Raw genomic sequence first — 16,377 nt, 5'->3', positions numbered from 1 at the left:
GCACCCTTTTGAAGAGGGATATGAAGCCTGAAATAAAAGACAAGCCTAAAGCTAAATACAAGACCATCACAAGAGGAGTTGGAGTAATATGTTCAATAGCTACTTGTTAAAGATATCATAAAATGCTCTGGGATAATCACTGGGAAGTGAATAGAAAGGTGATATATATTCAGAAGTTGAGTTGTGGTGCAACTTGAGGGGCCATCGTGACCTTGCATGAATTTGGGAACATATGAAACCTACTGGACAAGGGATCCACCTGGATTATCTGTAACAGGAGTGAACAAAGTACAGATGTTGCATTAAGTTTATAGTGAAGAATTTGTAGTGTAATAAAATAAAATATGAAGTTAGCTGGGTTTGTTACTTTCCCAATAAGGAAAGGCAATTTGATTTATTCAGGTATGCATGCATCTTTTAAAAAAGCTGTGGCATGACTGTTATATCAATTGCTACTGCTGGCTGAGTCTTAGTAACCCTCAAAGTAAATTCTTCTCGTAGTTCTATCCTTACAACTTGCCTGAATGAACAGCAAACCAAAAAAGCCTACAAACAATACACCAATATTTTACTTTATAATATTAAAAGTTTCCAAAGCTTTTTGAGGATTGGATACTTTTCTTCAACTAGAATGTATCTGTTTTATTAAAGGGCTAGGATATGGGCATAAAGATATATATGGATTGTTTAAATAACACTATGAATGTGGACTGCAATTAAACTTTGAGATTCTTGGGTCACTGGTTTCAACACTCGAGATCCAATTCTTCTGCCTCAACAATGCCCTTACAACCTATTTTTATGATGCTTCCATTAGATTTCAAGCACTGAAACCAATGACCCAGTAAAATTACTTCAGCAAGTCAAATAACTTATTTACTTTGCATTTTAAAATGCTTTATTTTATTATACTGCTCGGTACTAATTGTAAATATTAATTTATAGCAGCTTGTTAGATGGAATAATAATTTTAATCTATAGAGTTCTGCTCTTTTCCTACGTAATAGGTTGAAATAATTGAGGAGTTACTGAGATTGAAAGCAAGAATCAGATTCTGGCAATATTTCTGTGGGCATAGAAAAAAAGCATAGAAATGATAGTGAGGGACTAGCTCAAAATTACCATGAAGCCTACTCGAACAACAAACAGGGAGATTTAAAAATAGTCTTGAAAACACTCAGTTGGTCTGGCACTACCATTTAGGTTAACAACCTTTTATAAGAATTGCAGGGCTAAGAGAAGGAGTGGGGTTAGCTGGATGACCCCTGCAATGAACCAAAGAGGTAATTGTCCAATTGGCCTTTGTCACTGTATACCCCATGATCCTGTGAAAACCCAGCCATCGAAAACCACTGAAGTACTGTTTTACTTTATAATTAAAGTTGTATACTTGTTTACAGCAGCAGATAATAATACAGAAATTCGTAGCTGAAATGCAAGTCTAATATATTTAACTTGATCATAATCCACATGGCATGAGAATATTTTAGAACTCCCCTGTGAACATATCATTAAAACATATTTAAATCAAGATCATGATACATTGTGTTATGCTGCCTCAATAGATTTGACACATTACTGAACTAAAAGGGCATTCGTAAAGCTGGAGTCTTGCACAGTGGTGCCACAAAAAGAAGCAATTCCTTCAAAATACGCTAGACAATAATTAAGTGGAAAATCCACATTATCTTCAAAAGTAGATAGCAATGTGGCATTTAATGATAACATGACAAACCATCAGTTAACAAAAAATACTTTTCCCTTAATGAAGGCTTTTTTTTAAACCTGGAAAAAATATCTAAATTTATTTCCATTACTGCTAATAACTTTGAATCCAATTAATTATATTAAAAGCTAATTTGGGGATTTGCACAAATTAGCAGTTTGGAGAAAAATATGGAACCAAATTAGTTCTTTCTTTTCTTCCAAAACATGACAGCAGTAGTGACCAAATCTTTCACTTGGAAGGTTAGAACAACGTTATGTTTTCTGTAAATAGCATATTTTACACATTACAAACAAAGAAGAAAATTTGTCATTAAGTTCTCAGCTTAATAACCAAGTCAAATTTAGCCAAGTGAAAATAAATAGCAGGAAAAGGCTGAATGCCCCCTTGAGCCTGTTCTACCATTCAAATAAGTTCATGGCTAATCTGCTTCTGGCTTCAACTTTAATTGCCTGCCTGTTCACCGTAACCCTTGATGGCCTAGAGAACAGAAATCTACCCATTGTCACGTTCAACATTCAGCACTCAACACCATAATTCCATCCAGGCTCGACAGGAAGCTCAGAAACCTCAGCCTTGACCCTGCCTTGTGCAGCTGGATTCTGGACTTCCTGTCAGATCGCCGGCCGGTTGTAAGAGTGGGCTCCCTCGCCTCCACCCCTCTGACTCTCAACACAGGAGCCCCTCAGGGCTGTGTACTAAGTCCCCTCCTTTACTCCCTGTATACCCATGACTGTGTTGCCACCCACAGCTCTAATCTGCTAATTAAATTTGCCGACGATGCTACATTGATTAGCCTTATCGCAAACAATAACAGGGTGGCCTACAGGGAAGAAGTTATCTCTCTGACACAGTGGTGTCAAGAAAACAACCTCTCCTTTAATGTCGCAAAACAAGGGAGCTGGTTGTGGATTACAGGAGGAATGGAGACTGGCTAACCCCTATTGACATTAATGGATCTGGGGTTGAGAGGGTAAACTGCTTCTAGTACCTCGTCATCCACATCACCGAGGACCTCATGTGGTCTTTACACACCAGTTGTGTGGTGAAAAAGGCACAACAGCACCTCTTGCACCTCAGACGGTTGAGGAAGCTTGGTATGGGCCCCCAAATCCTAAGAACTTTCTACAGGGGCACAATTGAGAGTGTCCTGACTGGCTGCATCACTGCCTGATATGGAAACTGTACCTCCCTTAAACACAGGATTCTGCAGAGAGTGGGGCAGACAACGCAGCTCATCTGTAGTTGTGAACTTCCCATGATTCAGGACATTTACAAAGACAAGTGTGAAAAAAGGGCCTGTAGGATCATTGGGGACCTGTGTCACCCCAAACACAATCTATTCCAGCTGCTACCACCCAGGAAACGGTATTGCAGCATAAAAGCCAGGACCAACAGGCTCCGGGACAGCTTCTTCCACCAGGCCATCAGACTGATAAACTCGCGCTGATCTGAGCGTATTTCTATGTTACATTGACTGTTCTACTTATTATAAATTATGATGATTGCACATTTAGACAGAGATGTAACGTAAAGATTTTTACTCCTTATGTATGTGAATGATGCAAGAAAAAAAGTCAATTTAATTCAGAACTCCAAAGATCCATAACCTAATTTTTTGCAATGCTCTAATATATCTTTGAGTAACAACCTCAGAAAATATGATTTGCATGTAATTATTAGCATACTGTTTAAGCTAATTCTCAGAAATTTTACCATTACCAATGATTCTTAGCAATTAATTTACTCTGGAGAATTAGGTTATACCTATTTAATAAGAGTCATGTCAATAAAAAAAAGCAGCCATTGTTCAAGATTGAAATGTAACTGCAATTACAATGTAAAGTCACCTTGACAAAACTGGAACAAGGTGATGTTTTGTTGTGTACAAGATAAGGATATGTATTGGACCACTGGACAGAACTCTGCATCCTAGTCCAATTATCAGCAACATTCTTTTCTGCACTGGTCATTACCTCTTCAAGTTATTCACATCATTGTCATAATAAAAATAGCTAATATGATAACTCCAAAGCAAATCAGAATGTGACATATGTCAATTAATATAATTTACTAGGTTTCTATAGAAACATTAAGTTGTGAGATGTTTTTAACTACACGTCTCCCACATTATACTTTGGTTTCATGGTTTACAGTTGAGCAAGCTAGATGAGAACCAATGATATATTTCCTCCCAATACCACGTTTTAAAAAATATTTTTGAATAACTTAATATGGAAAACAATTTGATGTAGCTCATCAAATTATGATCTCTTGGACACCTGGGCAAGTCTCCAGCATTACTACCCACACCATTATTAATTTGCTCAGAACAGATCAAGTACAGAAAGGACAAAAGTGACCAACACAATTCCCAACAGACTGCATTGTTAACAAAAAACTTAAAATGGTTCTGCATTACTCGGTTAAGATAAAACAGTATTTCATACCTTTTCCCAATGGACAATTTCCCAAGCACCATTTCTCAGCACTTTGAATAAAAGAAATTTTAGAATTAAAATCTGGATTGGCTCTGTATCAAAAATTGCAAGGGACGGATTAAAGGAGGGTAATATGTTTAGCATCTAATTTTTACAACAAAGGGACACAAAGAGGATAAAAGATAAACAAATCTGTGCAAAAGAGAGCAAATGTATAGACTGGATTCCTAAGGAAAGCAATAATAAAATTAGACTAAAAATAACTGTACATTAAATATTAAGTATACCAAATCACTGCTGTTTTTCTAGAATGCTATTTCTTTTTCTAAGTTTTGTTTTTGCAATTCTTGCTTCCATTACTAATGCTACTAAAGCAATAAGCATCTCAATGTTCCTTCTGTTTTTGTTAAGCCTACACCAATAAGTTTGAGACATTGTTTACAGCAGGCATAATTATGATGAACATTATTTGCATGAAATATTTTTAAAATAACAATTGGCATGTTAAAATCCACCCCAGCACTCCCCAGCATGTGGACAAATATTATTTAGAATTTTTTTTAGGATCTGGACCCATTGCCAAAGATCACCATTGCCTGCCCCCAAATGGTCTCATGAAGATGGTTTGAATGGAGTGGCAATGGTATATCTGAGTGTTTGCTGGGTCTTCTAAAAGGCCAAACTAGATGAGGAAACTGACTTCCTCCCTTTTAGGAATAATTTTCTGAGATTTCTAGAAGTTATTGTAGTAAAAGGTAAAGGTATTGCTGTTTTTCCAGATTTCCCACTATTAACAAGAGTTTTAATTTTAGCAGTAGGACCTTTGGACTACTGTGGAAATTTCACTTGCTACTACCATGTCTGACTTAACTCTAGCAGAGGTTAGAGTCTTCTTTTAAAAAAAAGCATCACATTCATTTTCCTGTACAACTTTGGCTTGCCTTTATGCGCTAAATATGTTACGAGTTCTGTTGGTGCAAATTATCATTTGAGAAATGTTGAATGAATTGTCATGCATCATGTTAGCCAGGATTGCACAATATAATTTGATGTTATTACTTTAGCATTACACTGTCCAGGTGCAATTCATTTGTTTTTTTCTTCTTACATATTGCTATTCCATGAAGTACCTAATCGTTAAATCAAGTCAATATGTCAACATTTTACCTATGATATTGATACTGTTTCTGTTTCAAAACTAGCCCAAATTCTCACCACAAAGTAAGACTGAAGCTTTCTCCAAATTTTGGCCCTTTTCATTTGGTAGGGTTTAGTTACTAGATAAAGTTTCCTCCTCAATTACATCACCAGATGCAATGCTGAAAATTTTGCTGGAAATGAAATTACTATGTTGTGACCAATCCAAAATTCACTGAATTTTTATAAGCTCTGTGCACAAAAGATCCTCAACAGACAAGTGAACATTCCTCTATGGAACTATGCAGTCTTCATTTTTACTCCAAGTTTTCTAGTATTTTTTGAATATTGAAACAAATCAATTTAAAATTTATGAAAATAAAACCAACTGATGCATTACATATGACTCGTCATAATAAATATGGGAAATATGGAAAGTTAGTTTTAATTTTTGTATTAATATTTCAAAATGGAACTCAGTGCATGTAATACACAAAGGAAAGTTTCATTGAAAGGTATTCCTCACACAATTAGATTCCATTGTCATAGTACTCGAAGCTTAATAAAGATACTTCCCAAGGTCCCAACATGCTCACTCACCAACTCAATGTAGCAGTAAAAAGTTGGTTTGAAAATCTACTTTTTTTCCAGAGAATAACAGTCACTCATATTTTACCTTGCATTCTAAATAAATACAATCAATATTTCAAATTAATGAGATTATTTTGAATCATATGAAGCTTTCAAAAAGCTTTTACTTATAAAAACATGGCTACATCTTTCCTAATTTTTCATGTAGCCGAAGACACTTTAAAACACATTTCCTACCTTGTGCCTTTTTCTTATTCACTCCACTGTCAGCACTGTGTCTTTTCTGTAAAAAAATAATTTTCATTAGATAAATAGCCAAATCATCTTGAAAAATTATCTTCACAAAACATAAAGATTTCTGCCAAATTCAATCCTTTTCCCTTATTGCCATTCGCATACAGTTTTGGCTAGTTGATTTAAGCTTTGTTGAGGGGCCAACTACTATGGGAAGGTAAAGCATTGAAAGTGGAGTCAAATCCCGTCAATGCAAGGTTCCTGATTGAAACAAGTTCCAAATCAACATGGGTCTTCCCCAGGTTACGAATGCTCGGCTTGTAGATATCCTGCTGATAAGAGCAAATGTTTGGGAGACCAGTAGGATGCATGGAAATTGATTTTAATGCTGCTGTGTGGTTGCAAAGTAGGAGCAAGGGATTTCTGCGTGCCTTCTCCCCGCATCTACTTGTCCCTGAGCTGTACCAATTTGCCGCTGGGTTGAACGGAGCTGAGCAGAGGTGGGAATGTTGAGCAGACACTCACTCATCGAGGCAGCAAGGCTGTCTAGTGGCCCTTCTTTTCATGCCTGCTCACTTTCCCAACACAGCTGTTTTTGTAATCCTTTTCTGCATAATTTGTTCATTTTCATCTTAAGACCAGCTCAGGTTACAAACAGTTCTCAGCAGCAGAACCCTCTCATAACCTGCTTGTAAACTGAGAGTGGGGAGAGGGGGAGCAAGGTAGGTTGGGTGGAGAATGAGGTACAATGAACTTTTAGAAACTTACAACAATAGAAATCCAGCAATACTATTTCATGATGTTTTCTGGCAGCAAGTGGGACCATCAATTATCCTTTTTATAAATTTGTCATCCTTAACTAGCAATGAAAAAAAAATTCAAAGAGATCTTTCAAAGATGAGCTTTATTTGTCACATGTACATTGTAATATTGAAATGTAAGTGATATGTGTTGTCTGCGTCAACAACCATTAGTCTGAATATGTGCTGTGTAGGGGGGGGCACCCACACATGTCATGATGATTCTGGCACCAGCACATCATGCCCACAAAAAATAGAAATTAAGTAAATCAAGATTCCTAAGTGTCAAAAGTATGTGTCGTGGGTTGCACCCTATGTGGATCCATCACGAATCAGCAGGTCATACATTTTAAAGTAGACATATAAGTAGATTTAAATACAACATGGATTTCTGCCACTACACCTTTTCAAGCAGAATTTCAGATCTCACCCATTTTCTGAAAATAATTTTACTCATCTGGTTTCTTCTACCAATAATTTTAAAGATACACCACTTAGGTTTGTTTTTTTTTACATCTTTGAAGAGAAATAACATTCCTCATGTGAATTCTCAAATGGAAAGGATATGACAGATCAGATCTAAGCAGACGATAAACTCCTAAATGATTCCACGTTTACCATGCCAATTCCATTCCAAATTCAGTCATTTACGTTAACTACCACATTAATATCATCCCCTGCTTCTGTGAAGATCGCCCCAAAAACTTAAGAACCTTGCCCATATCTTCCCCTTCCATTTAGAAGTTACCCATCTGGTTCCTGGCAGGATTTCCTCTGTCCCAAGTTGTCCTTTTGCCCTTGACTCGCTTAGCAAAATCTTTGAATTTTCTTTGTTTGTATTTGCCACTTCCTTCAAAACTTCTTTCTTTTCATAATTTCTTTTTAATTTCAGTGCTATAGTGAATTCCCTTGCACATTTCCTGCAGTATTAAGATTTTCATGTATGACAAATACTTCCTTTTACCATCCCTGCTCTCTATACATCCAGATGATCCTCAGAATTTGACAGCCCCACCTTTGTCTTTATGGGAGTATGTTTGCCTTAAATCCCAAGAAGTTCCTCAAAAGCTTCTGCTGCACCAAATGCAACTTAACTTCAAATCGTCTCTTTACTAAGTAACTTCAGTCAAGCTAGCTTAGCCCTCTCCCACTTAAGGATCTTCATTCCTACTTTATCTTTTTGCTTCTCTACAACCATGGCAAACTGAATTATGATCAATTCCATGAAAGTGCTTTTCCACTGACACATGCATAGTTCATTAAAACCAAATCTAGCATTACAACCCTTTGTTGGGCTTGTTAACTTAAAAAACAATAGCACTTCTGTGCCCTTTATTTACTTTACTCTGACTGTATTCTGGTTAATAAAGGGATGATATCTCCCACTATTAGTGTGTTGTTATAAATTTCTTAATCTGTCTATTGAGAGCTCCTTAGTTCAACTGTATAGTTTCATTTGAAGATTCTTTAATCATATTCTCGGAGCTGTGTTTCTTTTTTCCAAACCAATTTCGTCACATGCCTGTTTTAAAAAAACACCCATCTTGTCTGAAAACTCCAAGGAGAAGCATTAAGCTGTCAATATTGTCCATCTGAAGTCATATTTCAATAGCCAGCATATCACATTTCCATTAGTGCCTTCATCTCAGCCTTATTCAACAGGTTCTTCACATTTGCATGTATATAGCATCAAGCAGAAGGACTACTATTATGACAATTCTTCTGCTTTTCAAACCCATTAATTTGCTACTATTTCCAGTTCCAAAGTTGGGAAGCTATGCTCAGTTTCTGACAACACACTTACACTGCCAAGCTGGTTTAAATCCTTCCCATCTACACAAACCTGCCGATGAGGACAAGAACATGCTCTTCAGCCCTCAAAATTATGCTGAACTAATAAAGTTATAATTAAATGCTTAACTAATAACTTACCTAAACAATATCCAGGTACCAACCACACTGTAAAAGAAAACTTTCAATTTACCCACTCTCACCTTAAATGCATGCTCTAGTATTAAACATGTTGACGCTGGGGTAAAAGATAGCTAATCTACCTGCACCTCTCATAATATTATAATTTCTAACCAGTCTCTTCTCAGCCCCTGCTACTCCAAAGAAAACTACCAAGTTTGTCTAATCTTTCCTCATAGCATAGCATGACCTTTAATCCAGGCAGCATCCTGGAAGCCTCTTCTGCACCATCTCCAAAGTCAACACATCCTTCCTATAATGAGCGGAATACAATACTCCAATATAAGTCTCAATAAAATCCCTCCTTAGCATTCTGCATTCAAGTAAGAACAATCCCAGCCTATCCAATTTCTCTACGTAACTTAAGCTCTCTATTCCAGACAATATCCTGCTGAATTTTTGTTTCATTATTTTTAGAATTGCTACACCTTTCCATAGTGTGATAACTAGAAATGTATATAATATTCCAGGTATGGCATAATTAACGTGCATTACCTGACACTTGTCTGAATTAAATTTTATCTGCCACCACCACTGATAATCGGAAGACTACAATCCGTGTGGATTGGAAATAACATCTTCACCTCGCTGACAATCAACATTGGCGCACCATAGGGATAGAAACATAGAAAATAGGTGCAGGAGTAGGCCATTCGGCCCTTCAAGCCTGCACCGCCATTCAGTATGATCATGGTTGATCATCCAACTCAGAACCCTGTACCTGCCTTCTCTCCATACCCCCTGATCCCTCGTGTGCCTAGCCTACTGCTCTACTCTATACTCATGACTGTGTGGCTTGGCATAGCTCAAATGCCATCTATAAATTTGCTGGCGATACAACCACTATTGGCAGAATCTCAGATGGTGACAAGAGGGCGTACAGGAATGAGAATTATCAGCTCGTTGAGTCGTATGCACCAACAACCTTGCGCTCAACATCAGTAAGGCCAAAGAACTAATTGTGGACTTCAGGAAGGGCAAGAAGAGGGAACAAACAACAGCCTACACAGAGGGATCAGAAGTAGGAAGAGTGAGCAATTTAAAGCTCCTGGATGTCAATATCTCTGTGGATTTGACATATTGCTGCAACTACAAAGGCGGCACAACAGAGGTTATCATTCATTAGGAGTTTGAGGAGATTTGGTACGTCATCAAAACCACTCGCAAATTTCTATAGATATATCGTGGAGAGCACTCTAACTGGCTGCATCACTGTCTGGTATGGAGGGGAGCTACTGCACAGGATCGAAGTAAGCTGCAGAGAGTTGTAAGGTTAGTCAGCTCTATCATGGGTACTAGCCTCCGTAGTATCCAAGACATCTTTAAGGAGTGGTGCCTCAGAAAGGTGGTGTCTATCATTAAAGTTCTCCACCACTCAGGACATGTCCTCTTCTCATTGCTATGATCTGGAAGGAGGTACAGAAGCCTGAAGGTACATAGTCAACGATTCAGGAACAGCTTCTTCCCCTCTGCCATCTAATTTCTGATCAACAAAAAAGGTACAACCTCTCTCATCAATCACATATAGTACAATTTTCCCAGCTAACACAAATGAATAGTTTGGTTTGCCTACTAGTCTTGGGAGTACACTTCAAAAGGACCCATCTAGTTGAGTAAGTTGGAACCCAAAGATATGAACAAAATGGAAACTCTTCTTTCATAACTGTATCACATTTCACTTCTCATACATGTTTAACAAACTTGAATAGTTGTAGAATTTGGCTAGGTGGAGGGGATTACAGTGACAGGGATTTGGGCAACAATGGTTGACTTCCTTCTCCTTTCGACTTGAAGGATTTAAAAACAAATTTTATTCAAGGTGCTGTGAAATGGCCAGTTAGGGATACATAAAGTAGACAGGGAAAAGAAAATACGATGAGGTTAACCATAACATCACAATAGTGTAATGGTTATCATGACATTATTACAGTTCGGGATGGAGTTGGGAGCTCAATTTCTGTGCCGTTGGTAAGGAATTTCTATGTTCTCCTCATGACCAAGTGGGTTTCCTCCGGATACTCCGGTTTCCTCCCACAGTCCAAAGACGCATGGGTTCATAGGTTAATTGGTCATTGTAAATGTTCTTGTGATTTGTTGGTTCATTACGTGTCATGTCATATAACATGGGTAATCATGACCTTTCCATGACAGTGATTGTTCCTGGCAAATTTTTCTACAGAAGTGGTTTGCCCTTGCCTTCGTTTGGGCAGTGTCTTTAGAAGTTGGGTGACCCCAGCCAATATCAATACTCTTCAGAGATTGTCTGCCTGGCATCTGGGGTCGCATAACCAGGACTTGTGATATGCACTAGCTGCTCACGTGGCCATCCACTACCTGCTCCTATGGCTTCGTGTGATCCTGATTCAGGGGGAGGGGCACTGGTGGGGGTTACTAAGTAGGTGCTCCAACTTGCCCCAAGGTGACCTGCAGGCTAGTGGAGCGAAGGAGCACATTATATCTCCTTTGGTAGAGATGCATCTCCACTCCGCCACCCCATCCTGTGATTAGGCCAGCGTTACTAGGCGGGTTGCTGGACAGAGCAGCTTACTGGGCCGAAGGGGTCTGTTCCACATTGTATCTCTAAATAAGATCAGATCTAAATAAATAACCTGACTGAACAGAACAGCAAGGTCAATGTCTGATTCGCCAATTCTTACACCCATTTCCTCTGGCTCTTCAAGATATGAACAATGCAGACACTAGGAGCAAGCAATCACTGCCCTTCCCTTCATCCTCTTATGGTGGTGATGGCCTGTGGATTACTTTGCTGAATCCTTGCATCTATCCGCCGCCCCCACCCACCCACCCATGAACAAATATCGTTTGTCACTGGTATATACACCCGGAGTTAACAGTTTTCCATTTGAATAACTGCTCTACTACAACAATTTTCAAAATAGCAAGACATTTAAATCATGAAAATCTGCACGGTTTGATATCAGAGAATAAATTATTTCAAACCAGTATGAACTAGATGGACTGCTGATGCATCAGCAAGTGATGTCTTTGGAATCTAAGACAATGAACAAGGATGCAGATAACTTAAAACAGGTAGAGTCTATGAACTTCTGCCGAAGCCAAGACAACTCCCCATATTATACAGCTAGGTTATTCTTTAGCCCTTATTTGACAAGGCCAGAATTAGACATGGCTATCCCGAAAGCAATTTCAGGAAAGAATACCAAACTCTCAATTTGGCTCCAGTGGCCAAATTCTCCTCATATCTTATGATCTACTTAAATCTATAAAAGGCCAATGCCCTCTTTTGTGACAAATGCTGTGGAACACGGGCATATTGGATGCTTAAAGCTCTACCCATAATGCAGTAATCAGTGCTGAGTTTGCGCTGGGTTATATTCATGGGTGGCAATGGAAGAGACGAAGATACTGACTGAAATATATTTTGCAAGCAGAGTGGAGGCAAGAGGTTTCTGTGGGATACCCATCCCCAGTATTAATGATGATGATTTTACAATGACAACTGTGTTGGTTATATATTAACTGTGTTCCATTCTAAAGGATAAATAGATGGTTGGTGGCCCACCCAGAAGAAGCTTTGTCAGTGGTTTTGCACAACTGAATAGATATTTCAGAAGTCTCTTAATAGTCAATAAAATCGCTGTGTCTGGTTAAAACTGCATTCCCATTATATCATTGATAAAGGAGATTTTCAATAATGCTCTTTAAGACTGATTCCAGAGGAGGTATTGCAAAAGGTATTGTGAATTATAAAGAGTTTGACATTTCATAGACAAGGAGATTACTAAAATGCCACTTTATCAATATCCGCTTGAATTATAGACAGAGGAATTGCGCTCATGTTTTTTGTCAAGATATTGCATCGCCTATATTTCACTCTTTTTCTTCCGTAAGGGTTTCTCTTTCATGTTAACTGCTGAGGCTAATAAAATGGCCTCTCTGTAATGTTAACTGCTGAGGTAATGGGTTCTCTGTAGCAGCACGTTTGGGTTATAACTAGAGATAATGGGACTTTGGAACTCAGTTGCGAACCAATGGACGAGATGTTATTCTTTCTTGTTTGTGTGAAAGCTCTTGGTTTTCGAGGGCTTTGGGGGAGAAGGTGCAAGGGGAATGAAGAGAGGAGACACAACTTGAGGAGTCGGTGGGCTACCTGACCCTCCAGGCTCCGGCGGGAGCCGGAGGTCGATGACGATCGAAGGAGGAATCAGCGAAGGAAAACCGTGAGCTCCAACGAAATGTGCATGAACTGATTAAATAAATTCTTGGCACCTTTTATTTTATATTTTGTTCTCTACTAGTCTCATAGTCTAAGTAAGAGTTATAAAATCTTACTTGTTTAACCACATATTATGTACTGGTTGTTATTTTGGGGTACTGATTTGACACAGATGACACTTCACGCAACATCCACCCAAACAGGAGTTCTAAAGTTTGGCCAGGCGGGGAGGGTTACTGCCCCCGAGATCATGCCACTAGGCAAAGCAAGTGTTACACTTCCAACTCACATGCTATTTTAATTGCTAAATTAAGTAGTTTTTTCTTGTCACATATACATGTACAGTGAAAGACTTGTGTTGCATAGTGTTTATTCAAATTAGATTAATAGAACAGTGCATTGAGGTAGCACATGGTAAAACAATAACAAAAACAATAGCACAATAAAGTATTATAGTTACAAAGACAACACAGATAAACCATAAGGTGCAAGGCAGATTATGAGGTCAAAAATCCATTTTATTGTATTAGGGTACTGTTGAATCATATTACAACAGTGAGATAGAGGCTACCCTTGAGCCTGCTGGTGCGTATTTTTACACGTTTCTATCTTCTGTCCAATCCGGACGGGGAGAGCAAGTCCAGGGTTGGCGGGGTCTTTGTTTATGCTGACTACTCTATCAAGTCAGCAAAGTAGCAAAGAGCTCCTGGGAGGGGAAACAGTATTCTGGAATGTGCTGATCTACATCCGCAACTCAGTGTGGGCTCTTATAGTCTTGGGCAGAGCAGTTACCACAGCAAGCCGAGATGCATCTGGATAGGATGTTTTCTATGGTGCACTGTCAAAAACTGGTGAGAGCAAAAAAAAACGTGCTAAATTTCTTGGTCTCCTGTGGAAGTAAAGGTGCTGGTGAGCTTTCTTAGACGTGGCATCTACAATACCTGGTTGGACCAGGACAGGCTATTGCTGATGTTTATACCTACAAACCTGAGGCTCTCAAACCTCTCAGCTTCAGCACTGTGGATGTAAACAGGAGCACATACACTGCCTCCCTTCCTGAAGTCAATGACCCATTTTATTTTGCTCACATTCAGGGAAAGGTTGCTGCCACATACCTTGTCACTAAGCTGAATATAAACTAACACAGGCTAAGTAGATGTATTTGGACGCCATCTGCTCTGCCGTTCAATGAGAGTGTAGCCAGTTTTCTTTATTCTTGGCATCATGTTCTTGCATTAACCCCTCATTCCACAGGTTCTATAACAATGAACAATATATTGATTTCTTATCTTGAATATAGCCAGTGACTGAACCCCCACTGCCCCACTTGTTAGCAAATTGCAAAAGTTTTCCTTTTCTCATCTCTGCCCTGAATATCTGAAACTTTATTTTGGTGATTATGACCTCTGGTTCTAAACAACCCAGTAGTATCCTCAGAACACTTACAGTACATAATATTTGGATGAACACTTGAAATACCATCAGAGAAGTTTTTGGCAAAGTGCCGGAAAATTCAATTACTAACAGAGAGCTAGCATGGACAAACTGCATCAGAAGTGCCAGATTGCAGACTGTAGAACTGTAGGACTGATTGTTTAATACTACAGTCCAAGGGAGCAATTTCTAATGACATACTGTACAGCTATTGTAAATACCCAATATCATTTTTCTGGGCATTTCTAATAATCTAATAATCTAACTACTCAACTAACAGGAGTTTTTCAATTTTTAGTACATGTTGCCAACTTCAATCCAAAAGCTGGCATGTGATTCATTGGGATTCTGAACATTCTACTAAACTATTGACACAGAACCTACAATCAATACCTATCGTACTGCACTTTATTAAATGCTGTCTTTTCACTTCTGGTTTGATTTCAAATCTGCTTCATTGTCAGCAGCAAGTTAGACTCATTTGAGTTACTAGCAACATGAAATAGGCCATAATATAGATTCAATCAACATAATGATTCAAGCCTCAAATGGAGGAAGGGAAAAGAAAATTATTGTTGTATGTTCCCTTGTTCTCCTGTGAAGGATGAGTTAAATCTTTATACTCCAATAAATCAGTGTTCTTAAGAGTTTAATAAATGAACATGGGCAACGATATTTGGAACTGCACAAAAAATGTCACATTTGAGACCAGATTTTTTCCAGAACACCACATACGAGGGGCGATTGATAAGTTCGTGGCCCAAGGTAGAACGAGTCAATTTTAGAAAACCTAGCACATTTACTTTTCAACATAGTCCCCCTCCTACATTTACAGACTTAGTCCAGTGGTCGTGGAGCATACGGATCTTGGACCTCCAGAAAGTGTCCACAGCAGGGGTGATTGATAAGTTTGTGGCCTAAGGTAGAAAGAGATGAGTTAGTAACGTCAAACTTTCTGCGTAATCACTCAGAGTTGAACCGCATGTGCACGTAAAGAAAGCTGTATAACTCATCTCTTTCTACCTTAGGCCACGAACTTATCAATCACCCCCACTGTGGACACTTTCTGGAGGTCCAAGATCCGTATGCTCCACGACCACTGGACTAAGTATGTAACTGTAGGAGGGGACTACGTTGAAAAATAAATGTGCTAGGTTTTCTAAAATTGACTCCTTCTACCCTAGGCCATGAACTTATCAATTACCCCTCGCATTACATTAAAATTGGTTAGCTGATGTATAGAGTGCTACCAATAACATCCACTGTCAAACCAGCTAGCCCATTTGCATATTTGCCTAGAGATTTCTGACAGTCAAATCTGCCCCCACAATGCCATCAATTGTCTGCTCATTTGCTGCAACAGATGGAAAGTCCGGAACAAACTATTCACATGAGTTTGTGCCCCTGTGAGCTATTAATTTTTAATATCAAAGAACATTAATCCATTTCACTTGCAAATGGATTTATGGATCCACTGCCAACATTTTCTGGTACGGCACCACATGCGTCAACAATCATTTGCTATGAAATGACTAACCAAAATTTTGGGGGTGAACTTTAAATGCACATGTCGTGCAATGTGCACTTAAAAAGTGTCATCAAAGCAGTCATGAAGTTCATGAAAATAAGCACATCACTCCTTTAGCTATGACAATTGAAAGCAGGAGAAAATTAGACGCAAGTCCTCCTCAGTAATTATCCCTAAGTTTAATGTTCACCCACAAGAATGTGGGTTAGTTTAATCATACATAGGTTCAAATAAGAAAACAACATATTTCCTCAGAAGTTTTAACAAGTAGATTCATTACAATGATACTAGCACAGCTGAATTCAGGAAGCTACATG

General features: G+C 38.6%; 1 protein-coding gene across 4 annotated transcripts in view; it reads right to left on the bottom strand.

Annotated features, from left to right (window-relative positions):
* atp8a1 (ATPase phospholipid transporting 8A1) overlaps positions 1 to 16,377 on the bottom strand; it is a 358,923-nt gene that overhangs the window by 236,490 nt on the left and 106,056 nt on the right. For all 4 annotated transcript variants that reach the window (XM_063043220.1, XM_063043222.1, XM_063043221.1 and 1 more), the window contains exons 5-6: positions 6,133 to 6,178; positions 4,177 to 4,217 (exon numbers count right to left, since the gene is read on the bottom strand). In XM_063043220.1, the coding sequence (XP_062899290.1) occupies positions 4,177 to 4,217; positions 6,133 to 6,178 (87 nt within the window). The remainder of the gene's footprint in view (positions 1 to 4,176; positions 4,218 to 6,132; positions 6,179 to 16,377) is intronic.

The sequence above is a fragment of the Mobula hypostoma genome, chromosome 3, assembly GCF_963921235.1.
Source record: "Mobula hypostoma chromosome 3, sMobHyp1.1, whole genome shotgun sequence".
NCBI classification, from domain to species: domain Eukaryota; kingdom Metazoa; phylum Chordata; class Chondrichthyes; order Myliobatiformes; family Myliobatidae; genus Mobula; species Mobula hypostoma.
Note: the sequence above shows the minus strand (reverse complement) of the source record. Positions and strands in the feature narration are given on the sequence as shown.